We start from the raw sequence: 16,871 nt of genomic DNA on the forward strand, positions 1-16,871 counted from the left end.
AGAAAACACTTCCTTCAGACTTTAGGGGTAAAAAAAAATAATCATAGAATAATGTTACTCTAAGACAATAGTTTCTTCTGAAATAAATGACCTTTTCCTTGACTTTTGTGTATCGCTTAATTAAATCAATTAGTGCATTCAGGATTTCATTCAATGCTACTCAGAGGTGTCACAAGGGGTTGCACTTATCAGTACAAAGTTAAACAGTGCAGTCCATGCACTGGGAAATTTCTGTTAAGAAAAGGGCAAAAATGAGGGGCATCATAACTGGGATTTGGGTTGAACTATAGATAAACCTGAGTAAAATGGTTACTGAATATTGGGTGATAACTGGAGAGAACACAAGAGAGAAACAGACTAAAAGCATATGATATGGGATTAATTCATTATACTTTTCCTTATTGAGTAATCACTCATGACTATAAACCAAATTAACTCAATATTCTTCAAACAGCCCTTAAGCCAAAACCCAACAGAATATAACTGAAGATGATGTTACCTACAGAATCTTGGCAACATACTAGAATCTTTGGTAAAAAAAATATTTTTCTGTTAGTAATTACACTAATGAATGGACACTATGTTTAATGTCAACTTAATATTGGGTAGGGATTACTCTATCAATAATTTAATTATAAATTATTTCTTTAACATTAAACACAAATGGTGCAGGTTCTTTATTTGACTAAGCTTTATTCAAAACAGTGATGAGATAAAATGATTCATATCTTCATTTGTCTAGAAGACTTGATGCAGGACTACAGAATACTAATAACTTTTAGACAACTGTGTGTTTTCACTTCTTCCTGTATTCATTCTTTATTTTTTTTTCTCATTTTTTCAAAAATAGAAGAGTTAAGTATACTTTTCTTTTTTTTTCAAGAAGGCTACTTTACTTGCTAAAAGCCACTTTAGTTTTGACTTCAGAGATTGACTAATATCATCTCAAGACTAAACTTAGTGGAATGGGTTTTATTCTATGGATGCTGTTCCCCAGTGGTTAAAGGTTACATTGAGCCTAGAATACAGATTAATAATTCATTTTGACTTCTGTCACTATCACTGTATCTCAGCAACATATGTGTTATAATACAGCTTTAAAGATGAATCATCCTGTTCATGTTCACATCTGAGGTCAAATCATGCTACTGTCACTAAAAATGAATGTCTCTATCTTTCCATATCTTTCTCATCCAGTCTTTTTCACAATCAATTCCTAGATATGTCACTATGATTTTCAGTGTTTCTGGAACTTCACATTAGAAAGTGTCCAAACTCTAAAAAGTAAGGACGTACTGCAGGTGAGTAGGTGAGTATTATGATCAGCCATTGCCTTCATTCATGTTTAGAAAATCCATATTTATAAGGTAGAGGAACAGTGTTGGAAAAAAAAAAAAAAAAAAAAAAAGTAAATATAAGCATTCACAGAGTGACTTTTTTTTAAGAAAAGAATTGCTATGGAAAATTTTATTTTCTCGTATTGTCATGTACAGAAGAATTGAGTTGAAAGTGTCAGAATCTGCAATTTAGATGTCTGCACCTAAGGTAGCTATCTATCTTTGAGGGAGAAAAATAGTAATTTGCCTAATTATTAAGGAAATGTCTCAAATACGTCAGATGAATCATAGTCTGTTTCTTTCTATACTAACAAAAAGAGCAAAAGGAGATTATATTAGACTTAGATGTTAAAATCATGTGAAAAGAGTCCTTCCCATACTCTGATGTAAAGTGTTTAAAAAATGTCTACAAATGAATGTACAGAATATATATATAAGTCTGCTAACAGACTTTCAAATACATACACAAGTTCAGTCAACACTTTCTGACAATGAAATGAATACATTTTAATCCTTTTCCAAAGGAAAATAATAGAAAATCTCTATGTTCCAAAAGCAAATGTCAATGCACATGGAAGCTAATGAAAAAATATACTGAGGAAAAGGAAATATATGAGAGGTGATATATGAGATGTATCTTTTGTGAATGACCTGTTTTAAAACAGAACAAGTGAAAGCAATAACAGTTAAAGAAGAAGCAAAGTGACATACTAAGTATGAAATAGCAGTGTCTGCTAGGTAGGCAGATCCATTTCTTCAAATCTTATACTAGGAATTGAAGAACATTTTCTAGATTTAGTTAAGAAAAAAGATCTATTCTGAAGACTCCAAATAATGACACAGTGTTACTTTTGTCTTACCTCTATGAAGAAGAGACTGGCTGCTGATGTTGGATGTTGGTACATATAGACAGTCACGAGGATGGCTGCAGCCACAATGAGGACCAGGACTAAAATGCCGATGATTAAACCAGCATGAAGTGTTCCACCTTTTTTCTCTGCAGCGCTGTCATCTGTGGAAGCTGCATGAATGACGCACTTATTAGTGCAATAACTTATGTCTTATCCATTCCATTCCACATCTGGTAACTGAACATTTGCTTTTTCGTTATTACATGTCTTGCTTTCCAGATCCCATTTTGGAAAATGATGCTAGGTGCTCTTTCCCATACAACTGAACAATCCTATAATCTTAATGAACAGACATTTCCAAACATTTTACTATTTTTGATTCAATAAACAAAATTAATATAGTTTCATTTGAACATAATCTGGACATTCAGAAGTTCCTAATTACCTTCATAATGAATTTTGCTTTGATTTTCTCATAAAATCATTGCAATTGCCCTATGGATGAGTACCAACTGAATACATTGAGTATTGCATTTTATTCTAGTTTTTAAAGCTTCAAGTTGAGAGATGGCACAAATCTCTATGAGGTCTAGATAATAAACATTCTGAAAGGCCGATTCACTAGCTTAGAGAGGGGTTTTGAACCACCCTGTGCAACTAAATCAAACTGCCAAAACTGTTAACAGATGGACGTTAAATGACCCTGCAACATTTTAACCTTGGTCTGAATGGAACATACATCCAAGAATTACAGAAGACCATTCATACAGAAGCCTGATTCAAAGATATTGTTCATGCTATGCTCCTTCCATGAAAAAAAAGTGCTGCTCTATCACAAAAGCAACTTGTCAACTCTGCCTTCAAATTGGTGACTGTAAATCTTTTAATAGCACTGTAATCTCTGTGAAAAAGTCTCCCAATAAATTAGACAAGATTCACTCATGACTGGACGTGATTTCTACTTTTGGTGCGCACAAGCCCAAAGATTCCCACTGCTTTCTGCTTTTCTGCCAATCCTAGAATCACCTCCATGATATACTCCATACAGAACTTGTCTCTGATCTCACTTATATGCATTTCTTTTTCAATTCCATTTTTAAATTTCCTCTCACAGTGTTTGCTTGCCAAGCGGACTATAGTGAAAGTGGTTGATTTTTATAGTCATCCTTTTGGTTGTACCACTTCCCTGAACTATTTGTTTGGTTGTATTAGAACGTCGCAGTCTGTGAGGTCTGTGGTCATCTACCTTTGATTTGCTCTCAGAAAGCAGCCATTGAATTATGAGTATTGCTTCAAACAATTACAATGCTAATACAATTGGTAACAACCACAACAATACTTGTGCATGGTCTTTCACTGTTCATAAGATGGTGAGCAAAATACTCCATACTAAGATTAAAAAAAATGAACTGGAAAATAATAAGAGTATCTCCTGATACTAACACAACATTAAATGCTTCCTATGAGGGGCAGTAAAAGAAAATAGGAAGTGCTAACCACATTGAGGTTAACTGTAACAGTTCAAGCATCCCATGGAAGGCCTGCATAGCTGGTTCCACAAATGACTTCATGGCATCATTACAGCAATAGGGAAAAAAGGAAGATGCAAAGGAAGATGCATTATCTTAGCCACAAGCTGTTTCTAACTATTACATGGAAATATTTCATTGTAAGAATAACTTATTCCTGTAAGTTTCCCAGTGTCAGCCTTATTTGATTTTTTTTTTATTTAAATAGAACAGACAATGAAAATTTTTAACCCATTCTTTGATATTGTAGTGAAATAAGGGAGATAATGTCCATAATGTAGATCTTTGAGCATTTCCAAATGCATTCATTGTCAAATGCTACTTAGAACAATTCATGATGGTAGCCTTCATGGAGGAAGATAGAAGAAAGGTGATACTGAAAAAGATGGCTCTAACTTTCAAACAGCAGAGTTCTTTACTCAGCATTGCCAGTAATAATTTACTAAATAGCTACTCACTTCCAGCTGAGTATAGCTGGTGTATAAAACTCTAGAATTAATTTGTGCACCGCAACTATATTTATTACTTTTACATATGTTTCAAATGGCAAAGCAAACACAGGTTAAGCAACTGAAAGACCATCTGGGAAGGCCTGCTTTATTGTACATGCTTTGGGTTGGGTTATTAATTCCCAGTGATGAGAAGCTATTTGTTGTGTGAATCACCCCACAGAGAAGTAACAATTTCCCATAAGGAACAGGTAATTCCTAGCTTGTCTTTCTCATAATTGGCTGACAACTTCATACTCTTCTACTCAACTCTTCAGTGCCACATTGGTGAATCATAAACTATTACTTGAACACATTTCCAGGCCAATTTACACAAAATGAATAATTTGTATTGTTACTACGTTATGGTTGAAAGCAGAACATCATATTCTGCATATTAAAAAATGCTAGATTTCAGCAAAGATACTGACCACTTTATAAAGGCCATTAAATTAATCTGCTTTGATTTATTATTTTCTCAGTATTTAGCATACAGATTTGCAAGTAAAAATGCTGTCACTTCACAGTAGAACAGGTGACGTTATGCTGCCTAGTCTAGGGTAGTGTACTGTGTGAACATCACTGCAGTGATCAGAATGGCAAACATGAAAACAAATGAAATAGATTCTGAAATAACAACAGGGGTAAGTAACTTGTAATTTCCATAATCGAAATTCAGTTCATTGACCCCAGGGCTATAATACTCATGAGAAATTGATTTCACTGTCTTTGCACAGAGACAATAAACAATGTTGTCAACTTTGAGAACACTCCCTGCTTGGAAATAAACTGACAGCTCTTTTAAAGAGCTACCAAGGGAAATAGCTGAAAAAAAAAAAAGAAAAAAAAAAAAAAAAGAAAAAAGAAAAAAGAAAAAAAAGGGCTTAGAAACTTTTTCACGTGCAGAAGTATTTATAAGCTTTTCAAAACACATCTGCTGTTCCAGGTAAGGCTAAACCCATAGGAGGATATTTGTCTTTTGAACATTTTTTCCCCAAAACAGCTTTCTCAGTGGAATTTTCCCCAAATTTTCATTTTCCTGTGCTCAGGAAAGTTGTTACATACAATATACTCTATTTACAACTCCTCCCCAAATTCTTTAATGTATAAACCTTTTAAGCAGAAAGAACATGTTAACATCTGCATGGTTACTCTGTTTCTCACTAGGTTCTGAGTAGCAGTACAGAAAGAGTAAGTTTTTTTTCCCAAGATACACAATGCAAACATGAAATAACTGCTCTCCTGCTTGAATGCTGTCTAAAAAGAAAGTAAAAACAATAGGAGCATTTTGATTGTATGGCAAACACACTGGGACTGTCATTTTTGCTTTTATATTACTGTGTTATGTCTCTAGTTACAGTTGAGTTAGATTTTTTTGGTGCAGTAAAAGCAAAAACCTCAAGAAATTATCACATGTAAATGTCTTGTCCTGTTCCATGGTCACTATGATGCTGACTTTACCATGAACAAAGGTGTGTACAAACTGAGACAGAGCATTTGTAAACATGTTACAGATACTTTCTCACCACTGGTATAGCATAATAACAATTGGGGTCTACAAAAATAATGAAATACAATATGTTCTCTTATTCAAGCCCAAGGTTCACACAAGGTTGCCACTGTAACAGTTTTATATACAAGAAAAAGAGCAAGACCTGTGATACATATATATATGTCTGCCATGATATGAGATAGAAAAGTAGCAACTTACCAGAGATTTACATCTCTGATTGTGTGAGCAGAGATAAGAAACATTTTTATTGGAAAAGGAAGAAAACTATGTGAAGTTCTATTGCTTTTTCGGATCTTTCCTTTAGACAAAATAACATCGATTCAAGGGCAAATAATGGATAGTAATATAAAAATGAACTTTTTTGCATGCCAGGAATTTGGAAATAAAGTTTCACCATTTTCCTCCATGTTGTCCCTTCTCACTCTTGTATTTTGATCAGAAAGCTAAAAATTCCAATCTAATTGCTTAGATGCACATGCACCTTTAAGGGGCATCATGTAATATCTTATTTGATCCTCCTGACTGACACAGGTACACTAGCAAAGTCAAATATATAGGGTATAAATGCCCTAAGCAGCAGTGATCAGCCTGAAGGAAGTCATTCAGTCCTGTTTTTCCATGAAGAAAACTGAGATCTTCTCCCCTCTTTTTACCAAATGTATGAATTTTCATGGTAAATCCTTGAATTTGTCACAAAGAGATAAAGAATGGACACTGATTTATTACAAGATGAGCATTTGCTGTTATGTCATGTGGCAGAATTGGACAAATTCTAAATGTTCAGCACAAAACATGATTTTTTTTTTTTTTTTTTGCTGTCAGGTCAGATGAATATGAAACTATCACATGCATATGTGAATATACATGCAGCCCTATCGGCAGCTTGCCTGGCATGAACTTAGTCTTGTGGTGAAATAGCTTGGATAACTACCAGCCCAGTGAAACATTCCAACAGATGAAATGGTGCCAGACTGGAAAAGCCTGCTGGTTCAAGTATAACCACATCTACAGTACTTACGCACTCTTATGCATAATACTCATGAGTGTGCACTACATAGATTAAAAATTAGAGAAGCTCAATTTTTTTGCTAATTATTATTATTTTTCTTTTTAAGGCAAACATGCCATCTTTTAAACTGTTTAGTTGTTAACATTGAAATACTCTTGCATTCCACAATTTTTATGTTAGGTAATGAACATTTAGGGTAGATTTATGCCATGCTTCTAATACTAATACAAGAGTAGTATCCCATAAACACTAGCTTAGGAATGTCAGATGTGCTTATATATAACATTAATAACCCTTACCACATGTAACTATGATATTAAAGCTTAAAGTGGTAGATTATATTTCTATAGAGCTCACAAATTGTCAATACCTGGTGACAGAATCTCAAATTAGGTGGAATTAAGAACAGTATGCTTGGATATGCTTCTAATTGAAATATTTCACTTGATTCACAGTAATCACCTTGAATTGCAACTATGTGAAAACTCTCATGCCACTGAAATGTGAAAGGGGATCTTTTTGCACCAATACTTCAAGAGATTCCAACTGCAGTATTATTATAGGATCACAGAAACTTGATGATCCTGAAAGAATGTGTTCTTTAGGTTACTTAAAGCTTTTGAAAAACACACTGCTTTTTTTTTTTTTTTTTTTTTTAAATATATTTTTCATAGGGTTCCCATTATCCATTAGACACCTGTAAGTTTTCTAATTCACTATATATAAGATATCTCAGTCTGAAGTCCTGAAGCTGCGAGGGAAAGTGTGATATATTGAAAGCTGATTTTTTTTTTAATCAGTCCATTTATACTTCTTAGTTGGCTGCTGGATTTTTGCTAGTTATTAACTTTTGCTAGTTACATGCATTTTATATATAAACAATGAAAGCATGTACTGCTTAGGATTGACACCATCTTATATATCACAAAAGGGGTAATATATACTTGGCCTTGTAGAAGTAATCTGTGTGAGGAATAAAGCAATTTACACCCCTTCTCCAAGTTCCATTTCAGGGTAATAAAACTGTCCATCACTGACACTATTGGAATACCTTGACTTCAGGAAAATCAGTACTGATTTGGTTGAACACGGCAGGTCAATTCCTTCTCTCTGCTACCATCCCTGCTATCTGCCTGATATGCTACTGTTAACTAGGTTACATTCAGCCATCCTTACACCCACAACCGTTCTTTCTTCATAGCTGGCACTGGACCATTTTATGTGTGAATTTCTCTCATCAAGGAGCTTGAGGATGCGTGATAGATGTTTCTGCATGAGAAATCCATGCAAGCCATTTGGCAACACGTTCTCCGCATGTGTTTGATTTCCTCTTTGGGCAGCCAAATAGCAGAAACTCTCTTGCCTCTTACATGGTCCACTACTAACTCACATCCACAGATTCAGGTTCACTCCACTAGATCTCTATTCTGATTGGTGCATCATGTCTAGAATGGAAGCTGTACTGCTTTCCTCTATTTGCCTGACTGTGAGCTTGTGCCCATATGCCAAGAGGAAGGACGTAATACTCAAGGCAGCCTAGCTCACAGGGATACAACCTATGTGAGCTTGGCAGAGACACTGAATTTTTTACCCTGTTTTGGGGCCCCACTTACACCTGGGATGTGAGTCTATGAGAAGACTGCTTGTTTTACAGAGCAAGTAGTCCAAAGCTAAGCTTTCTTTTCCCTATACATAAAGCAGATTCCTGAGCAGAAGATTAATGACCTATGCAGAGTGATTGTGGAAGGGAAGAATTGAATTTATAGTGGGAAGAATTCTCTGGAGGCTCAGAGAAATCCCCAAAACAGTGTGTTCTCTACCTCTTCTAGGAAAAGCATGCTCTGGACTCAATTTCTTCATGATAATAGAGTATGATTTTCTTGCTTTTGTGAGTTCATTCCCTTAGCATTTGTTAACATTCTGAAGTTAATCCACTGCTACAGTTTTCTTAGTATCATGGCTTTTTACAAAGTCCTAGTTCAGCTAATGCTGCAAGGAATGAAGGGTGGTCTTTGAGTGAGGATATCATGTATCATCATGTGTAACCCAGTATCTGTCCAATTGCTATCAATTTGCTATAGGACTCTGGGCAACTCAGTAAGTCTCTCCAAGATTGATTGCTTAGTGCACTAAGCAAGTGGATGTGAATGCACTAACACCAAACTTCTCTGTTTACAGAATGACAGCAATAACTGTGTTAGCTAAGGATTTATGTTCTTCTGCCCTAAAATATCACCTAGTCCTGCAACAATTATCATTCATTGGTGTTCAGTTCAGTCTGAGTAGTTTGAAGCAATTTAAGCTGTTACCACATTAGGTAACATCAGCTGTCACAAAGTTCAATATTTTACCATAGTATTTGGCCTGGCAATGCAGCTGAATTCCTAATTCCAAGAGAGCAAAAATTTACCTGGTTAAAGAAATGATATGAGTGGGTACCCTATATTATTTTACATTTGGCATAGAAAACAAAAGACAAAATAAATCAGTATAAGAAGTCAGAATTAAACATAAGTTGATGTCTACATACAGTTGTTCTGTTTTAGCTAAACTGTTTAAACATCATGCTTCTTTAAAGTAATGTGGTTCATAATGTGATGTAAAATGTCCTTTTGTGCTAGAAGCAGAAAGTGACATTGCCTTTATAGAAGATACATTCTATTGGCACTACCTACTTTGGAAAACTTCTGTTTCTACCTGCTTGAATTTCTGCAGAGTAATATTAGGTTTTTTTGTTTGTTTGTTTGTTTTTTTTTTTTTTTCCAACATACTCTATAAGTATAATAAGATGATGACAGCAAAATTAGGATACAGTGAAGATACAAGAAATTCTGGAATTATCCTGTTTTAAGGAACATTTAAATATAATTCGAAGTGTCAAAGAAATAAACACAAATGAACGCAATCTGTCAGTGTTCCCAGGTTAAATGTCCTAAAATAAAAGATTATTAATTTGTGAGTCTATTTTTCAAGCAGAAAAGATGAGTTCAGCACTTTCTATTTGTGATTGCTCTAGAAAACACTAGTGTTGCACACTGGCTGCCATGTATGTAAAATACATTTCCATCTGTATCTAGTGAACAAAGAAAATAGAGTATTTATATCAGAGGCTGCTTCTTTTCCAAAGCTGTAGGGGCTGTTCTCAGCTTTGGAAAGTTCCAGTTGAATAATATACACTCATATGGTATCGTACTGAATTGGATCATTTAGAAACATAACATATTATTAAAAAGTAGGTTAGATAATTATTATCCAGCATGAAGTAAGGCTAGTTAGCTGAAGATCAGTTAGCTGGAGAGCAGTGTGAAAAAAACAAGACTGAATCTTGTCCACAATTTGTCAAGAATCCCTATGGTAGGAAGACTGAAATTTTAAAGGGAAATAGACAGATCTAGCACTGGGAAAATTTATCACTGTATTTAAGATTTATAAAAGTACTTTATCAAGACTCAAAAACTTGGGATTGTAGTTTGATAATTTCCTATCCTGCTTCCCAATGTTTCAAACTAAAATTACGTACTTTGTAGCACTAATTTTAACCTTCTACACCACTAATGTTCACATCCAGACCATCTTTAAAAGGTACACTAACTAGAGCAAGCAGAAGGATATAGACATTTCCTTTTCCTACATATGGAATGGAATTTGCTGGAATGGACTTGCTCATAAATGTACAAAACAGGTAGATGTCTTTTTGCATAGTTTTGCTTTTTTTCACAACAGTAATTTTGTAATACATTTTGATGAATGAGAAAAGGTAGCAGATTTCCAGGCACTTACTGTCCAACACACACATTTTTCTTCTGAGTTATAAAGTTGGAGGATTGAGAGGGACTTATAAAAATCAAATTGTCACAACAAGGTGTCTAAAAAGGTCAAATGAAATGTCTGGATGTGCTGGCCAATCATCTAAATCACCCACCAAAGAGTTCTCAACAAGAAAATACTGTATTACTGTATTGCCACAGTCAATTGCTCACAATTTTTATGAAAAATTAGGCTTTTAAACCATTTAGTCATCTGTGCTGTGGTATAAGAAAAATGAAATAACTGCAATTGCAATTAAAAACAAAAGCATACATTTATTCTGCTGGATATACCTTAAATTTTAGAAATACTTTTCTTCTTATTTTAAAGAGAATTAAGATACAATTAATATCACGATGGCATGCCAAGCGTATTAAAAATTGGTTTAGACATGTATCTATTGCATGTGTTTGGCATCTATCTAGTGTCTATGAAGAAAGAGGGAATACAGAAAAAATAAAAACAAGCAAGTTTGTAAACATGCCTGAAATGACTGTGGTTGAATTACAGCAGTAGCTTGCAAATTGATTTCTCATATAATTAAAAAGTCCATGCACTTTGGCCTAAATCTGAACTATAATTTAACCTTAGCTGCTGCTTTATAACAGGTGCTTTCAAAAGTTCCAGGCAGAGGTGAGACGCAGAATTTCTATAGAATCCTCTTTTGCCCAACCAGATATTGACAGCTACCATCCAAGGACACATCAAGCTGTAGGCCATCACTGATCCAACAAAGCTTTGGTTTTCCATTATACAAGACTCCCTTTCATTAGAGTTTTAAAGTCCGAGAAAGCAAAAACCCTGTATTTTTGACCTGAAAGAATTTACTCTTTATGAAAAGCTGACAAATCACAGAGAACTAAAAAACATGCTTACAGTTGCAGAGATTTTATCTGAGCCTAATTTAGGGGTCACTGGAAAATTCAATACATAACTGAAGAATCATTGAAAAGAACTCCCCAGATTAAAATCTACGTTTACTGCGTGAATGAAAATCCTGGTGTGTTGCTTTGCTTCTTTGTTGTTTGAAGTCAATTTCTTCTTCTTATTATTATTATTATTTCAACAATGAAAGAAACAGCTTAATGGAAGTGAATAATCACATCAGTTGGCTTGGCCTAAAATGCAGCCGCTTTCTGCAAGTAAACAGACTTTCTGTATTTAAGAAGAGTGATATCACAGAGCCGAGAAAATCACTGCCAAACAGGCCATAGACACTCCTCACTTTAGTTCACTAGTTCATAGACACTCATCATTTAGTTCACTTCCAATGGGGTTTTTCTTTTCAGAAATTGGACAGAGTAGACAAGTGACTTCTTGCAGGCAGAGAGCACGGGTCTATATCACCTAGGAAGACAGCTTATGTACGGGACAGAGGGGAAATGTGTGAGTGAAGTGCTGACTGATTCACCTTTTTTATTGATCTCTAAAAGCACTGAAGTACTTTTCACAACGAAATAAAATGCCATTTGATTTCAAGCAGTCAGAAAAAGATTCAGGGATATTCCCATAGACAAAGTGTGTAAGAGTACTGCCCTGAGTTTATAGATGACCTTATTCCAGGGCATTATTTCTGTGCCAAATGCATGTCAGACAGCCTCCCCTGCCTCAGATGAAAGGTAACCACTGCCAATAAACTTTCCCTTTATACCAGTGGAAATGCAGTTTGTTTGGATTTGCTCAGAAAATCAACTTCTGCTTTGACTGACTGTTCCAAATCCTGGAGAAATCAACCTAAATCTTCCCATTCTCCTCAGCAAGCAAATACAGACCCAGCCTACATCTAATGACCAAACCACCTTCTAACTAATAGCAAAATGTCATTGGTCACAAAGGGAGAAGGAATAAACCTCAGTTTTAAACCTCAGTCACTGAAAAAATTGGAGCCATTGACATTTGTCAGTGCTTACTGAATGTTCATAGAGACCAAACAGTGGATGTGAGCACAGTGAGGTGTGTTTCAAGAGTGGTGACAGTGACATTGGGTCACCTCTGTTGCTAGTGCAGATTTTGACAAGAACGGTGTCCAGGCTTTCATTCGTGGCTGGTGAAAATGCATAGCTAATGGTGGTGACTATGTTGAAAAATACTTTTTTGTAGTTGAGAATTAGCTCTATTAAACAGTGTTATTGTGCTCTTTGTATCTGTTGCCGTTTCCATAGAAATAAATAGGAAGTATTACTATCAGAGGGACCCACAGTCACTCACAGTGATGTATTATTTAGAACTAGTATCATGTCCTGTCTTAAGACAGCTAAACAATTATGTATTATTACAATACAGAACTACAGTTAATAACTGTATTAATTCAGTTAAACTTTGTCTTTAGTACGCTTTTTTTTTTTTGAAGCTAATTAAGCCTGTTGTTTTCTTAAAGTCTTACAAAGAAACTGTAAATATTTAATTTACTAAGCAGTTGCTAAACTTATTTGTCCTTCTGCTCTTCTGTAGAACTGTGAAAGGCTGAAGTCCCTTGGGAATCTCATAGAACCTTTTCTACAGCCTGATTTTGATTAATGAAGTTCAGCGGGGTGTAATTTGACAAGACACTGAGTCTATTTACACATACAAAAAATCATCTCTTACCTCCATTATCTTTTAGGTGCAGCGCAATCTTGGTATCATCTATAAAGGAAATCAAAGTTAGCTGTAAGAAAATGCATTTTTCTAGATCATGAGTTGTCTTAGGAATTATTTTCTCTCTGATGCTGTACATCTCCCACAATTAAAAAAATGTTTTGGTACTTAATTCAATGTGAGATATCATGATGTTCTTATACTGAGCAAGGCTTTACTTCGTGTGAGTCTGATACATTGTAAAGGAGGATTCAAAATACTGTAAATAAGGCACTAGAGTCCACCTCATAAAAATCACTTAAAAATAATTCCTTTTCGTTACATATTAATTTTTGAGCATTCTATCATAGTAATGTCTGCATGATCCACTAAGACATTAAAACAATTCCTTCTAAGAGTAACAGAAAAGCCTATCAATTTTAAATCCTATTTATTTAGATATTCCTTTTCTCATAAGAAAACATTAGCAGGTGTGCATATGGCAAAAATTCTGCAGTCCAAATCTTGCATTCACAGTTTCTAAACTTCTCTTGTGAACAAAACCAAATCTTCTTACCAGTAGATTCTCAACTTATAATGTCTACAGCTTAAAACAGTCTACAGTCTTGTCATGTGCCACTTACAAATTCTGAGCACATCTGGTATTTTCCTATATGCTAGCATACAATTCCAATAGACATCTCCCACCTGCTTTATTCTATTTTATAGATGCCATTTGAGTAATCTGGGTAAATTTTCTGTTCAGCTGAATTTCCCACAGAAGCAGGAGAGCAGGATATCTCTTCCACAGAAAGGGAAGATTTAAGCAGCAGTGAAACAAGGATGAAAACAGACACACCATCACTTACCCAACTAATTCTGCTTAGAAGCAACAGAAACAGTGACCACTACGTGAAAATGACACTGTCAACTAACTGGAAAAGCTAAACCAGAAATATTCAATAAGGTTGTTTATTTGGGTTACCTCCATTTTTCACCTAAATACAATACACAAAGGAATCCAAAATTCATTAACTCTGTTCTGGATGTTTCTTAAGTAATTTTAACAGGATCTTATCCATTTCAGTATGTTTGGGAATGTGGCCTGCTAGTTAAAGGAACATGTGGTTACATGTAACCACAATTCTACAGAAGTCTGCTCTCTCAGCACTCCCTCCCTCTGTCTTCAAGCTTACCTTCATAGAATCATAGAATCACAAGGTTGGAAATGACCTACAAGATCATCCAGTCCAACCGTCTCCTCATCACCATTGCCACCACTAGCACTAAACCACATCACGAAGCACGTCATCCAGATGCCTCTTGAACACTGCCAGGGACAGCGACTCTACCAGCTCTCTGGGCAGGACATTCCAGTGTCTGATCACTCTCTGAGAGAGAAAGTTCTCCCTTATGTCTAAGACATAACTTTGCAAGAGGAAGATGCAATAAGGTAATATCAAATACTACTTTGACTAATTTGCCACTCTTTCCACTGCCCCCAAAAGAAAAGGACAACATGAACACAGAGGAAATATTTTTTTAGACTTTTAAATGACATATTTGCCCTATAGGCTAAATCAATCTACATAATTCACCTTCTGTGGGTAGGCTGGTTGGCAGTTGGGAGCTGATGAATCCTCTGGTGGTTGTCAAAACTCGGAACTTTGTGGTGGTCGGTTGAAGAGTGGTTGTAGAGTACAGCGGTGCTTCAGTTGTGTCTATATCCTTATCACAGATCTTATCTTTTGACTGTTGGGAAAAAAAAAATACAACACTGGGAAAGAACCAGCAATAAGATACATAATCTTGAAAATCTTGAAAATGAACTGCTCTGGTGCAGGAGCACCCTGTGTGCCTCTTTTAGAGTAGTTCACCACTACCAGCATCAGGCATCTTTTTGTTTTATTCCTACTTCATGAAAAGAAATTAAAATGTACAGTTTCTGGTACTTCTATTTTTAATTTACAGTGTTTTTACTTTATGTCCACTTGATAAAAATATATGCAGCATGTCTTTGGCCTTGAAACCCTTCTTTCTAATGTGATAATCAAAAGCATCGTAAACATATGAGAGACCTCTGATAGGCTGAGAACTACTCACATACCTCTTCAGGGCAGCCACTGTCTACCCAGTCTTGCCGGTGACGGTCGAATCCGCTGGAGCACCTTTAAATTTTGAAATAGATATAAGTTGTCCAGATGGAAATAGGAGGAAAACAAAAACACAAAAGGACAGGAGAGGAAGAGAAGAGAACAATGGAAAGAATAAATAAATTATGTGATTTATTTTAAAAATCCATGTGACTTCTGTGGTGTTACTTTTATTCAAGAGGCTGTTGCTTGCAGTATGAGTTAATCATTTCATCCATTTCAGTTAATGGCATTTCAGTGAGAGATTTATTATTATAGATTTTTTTTTAAATTTATATTCTTAAAATAAGAATATGTCCCTTACACAGGATAATTACACTTATGGCTGCACTGAGCCATAACATCTTTAAGTCTGATGTCAGCCATATGGATGTAAAGTGGGTTAATTATTTTTGTCCAGATTCCTTAGCCAGGAAAATGCAGTCCTACAAAGGATGTAATGAACCAGTCACTTCTTTTATCAGGCAAGAATAAGACACTGAGATACACATGTTAGCATGAGATCAGTGTTCATGGCTTTAGATAACAGCTCCACTGAACAGTGTTCAAGACAATTTGAGAACACTATATAGCTGTTTCCACCTCCTCACTAGCAGTAGAAAATTTGGACACATGCATATTTCTTATCCTATCAGGTGAAGTTGATAAACTGCTTTCAATGTTCTTTCTTATTTGCAATATGTGACAGAGAAATTTCAAGGCAACTTGTAACGTTTTAATATAATGATTCCAGTGGCAAACAACATTTTGCAAGCTTTTATACAGTAACTTAGTTTGCTAGAGAACTGAACCATAATGCCTTGCTTTGAAAGTGATTCTCCCCAGTTAGGGTTCTTAAACTTTTTTGCATATCCAGATGATGTCATTTGGCACCCACAGTCATAACTTACCTGGTTGGACAGTAAATAACCTTCTCACTTGTTTTTTAATGAGACAAAGCTGGCAAACAAGGCAACTATTACAGCTACTTGTATTTTTGTAATTTTTCATTCTCAATAACGTGCCAAGATATGTCAAATGCTAATACACATCAGACAGAAACAGGAAACGTGGTCTACTTTGGAAAAATGGAGAACTGGATGTGTTTCTATAGAAATAAAGGGAATATAAATAATTGTAACAAATCCCTTGGTATTACAAAATTCCCTGTATAATTATTCCGAGCAAAATCTACATCTTTGACAAAATATTATTAAGAAAACCATTTTTTTCTCATTAGATACATTTGCATTGATTTTTGTTCCACCTTTATTAATGGTAATACAGAAGCACATCCATCCCTAACATGTAATTTATCACTCACTTCATAGCAACTAACTATTCCCACAGCCTGTTGCAGTAAAGAAAACAAACTCCTCAAACAGAAAAGTATCACAGAGTAGTATAGAGATTTCCTTACTAAAGTACAGAAATACTGACATGAAGAGTTTTTTCCTTTTCCTTGCTGTCTGTGTCCAGTTCTGGGCTCCCCAGTTCAAGAAAGACAAAGAACTAATGCAGATTCCAGTGGAGGGCTACAAGGACAATAAGGGGTCTGGAGCATCTCCCTTATGAGGAAAGTCTGAGACCTGGGATTGCTCAGCCTGGAGAAGAGAAGACTGAGAGGAAATTGTATCAAAGGTTACAAA

At 35.3% G+C, this 16,871-nt stretch overlaps 1 protein-coding gene across 4 annotated transcripts in view; it reads right to left on the bottom strand.

Annotated features, from left to right (window-relative positions):
- PLXDC2 (plexin domain containing 2) overlaps positions 1 to 16,871 on the bottom strand; it is a 234,880-nt gene that overhangs the window by 12,553 nt on the left and 205,456 nt on the right. For all 4 annotated transcript variants that reach the window (XM_048950495.1, XM_048950494.1, XM_048950498.1 and 1 more), the window contains 4 exons: positions 15,198 to 15,258; positions 14,689 to 14,842; positions 13,121 to 13,159; positions 2,198 to 2,358 (listed from right to left, as the gene is read on the bottom strand). In XM_048950495.1, the coding sequence (XP_048806452.1) occupies positions 2,198 to 2,358; positions 13,121 to 13,159; positions 14,689 to 14,842; positions 15,198 to 15,258 (415 nt within the window). The remainder of the gene's footprint in view (positions 1 to 2,197; positions 2,359 to 13,120; positions 13,160 to 14,688; positions 14,843 to 15,197; positions 15,259 to 16,871) is intronic.

The sequence above is a fragment of the Lagopus muta genome, chromosome 7 (genome assembly GCF_023343835.1).
Source record: "Lagopus muta isolate bLagMut1 chromosome 7, bLagMut1 primary, whole genome shotgun sequence".
Taxonomy (NCBI): domain Eukaryota; kingdom Metazoa; phylum Chordata; class Aves; order Galliformes; family Phasianidae; genus Lagopus; species Lagopus muta.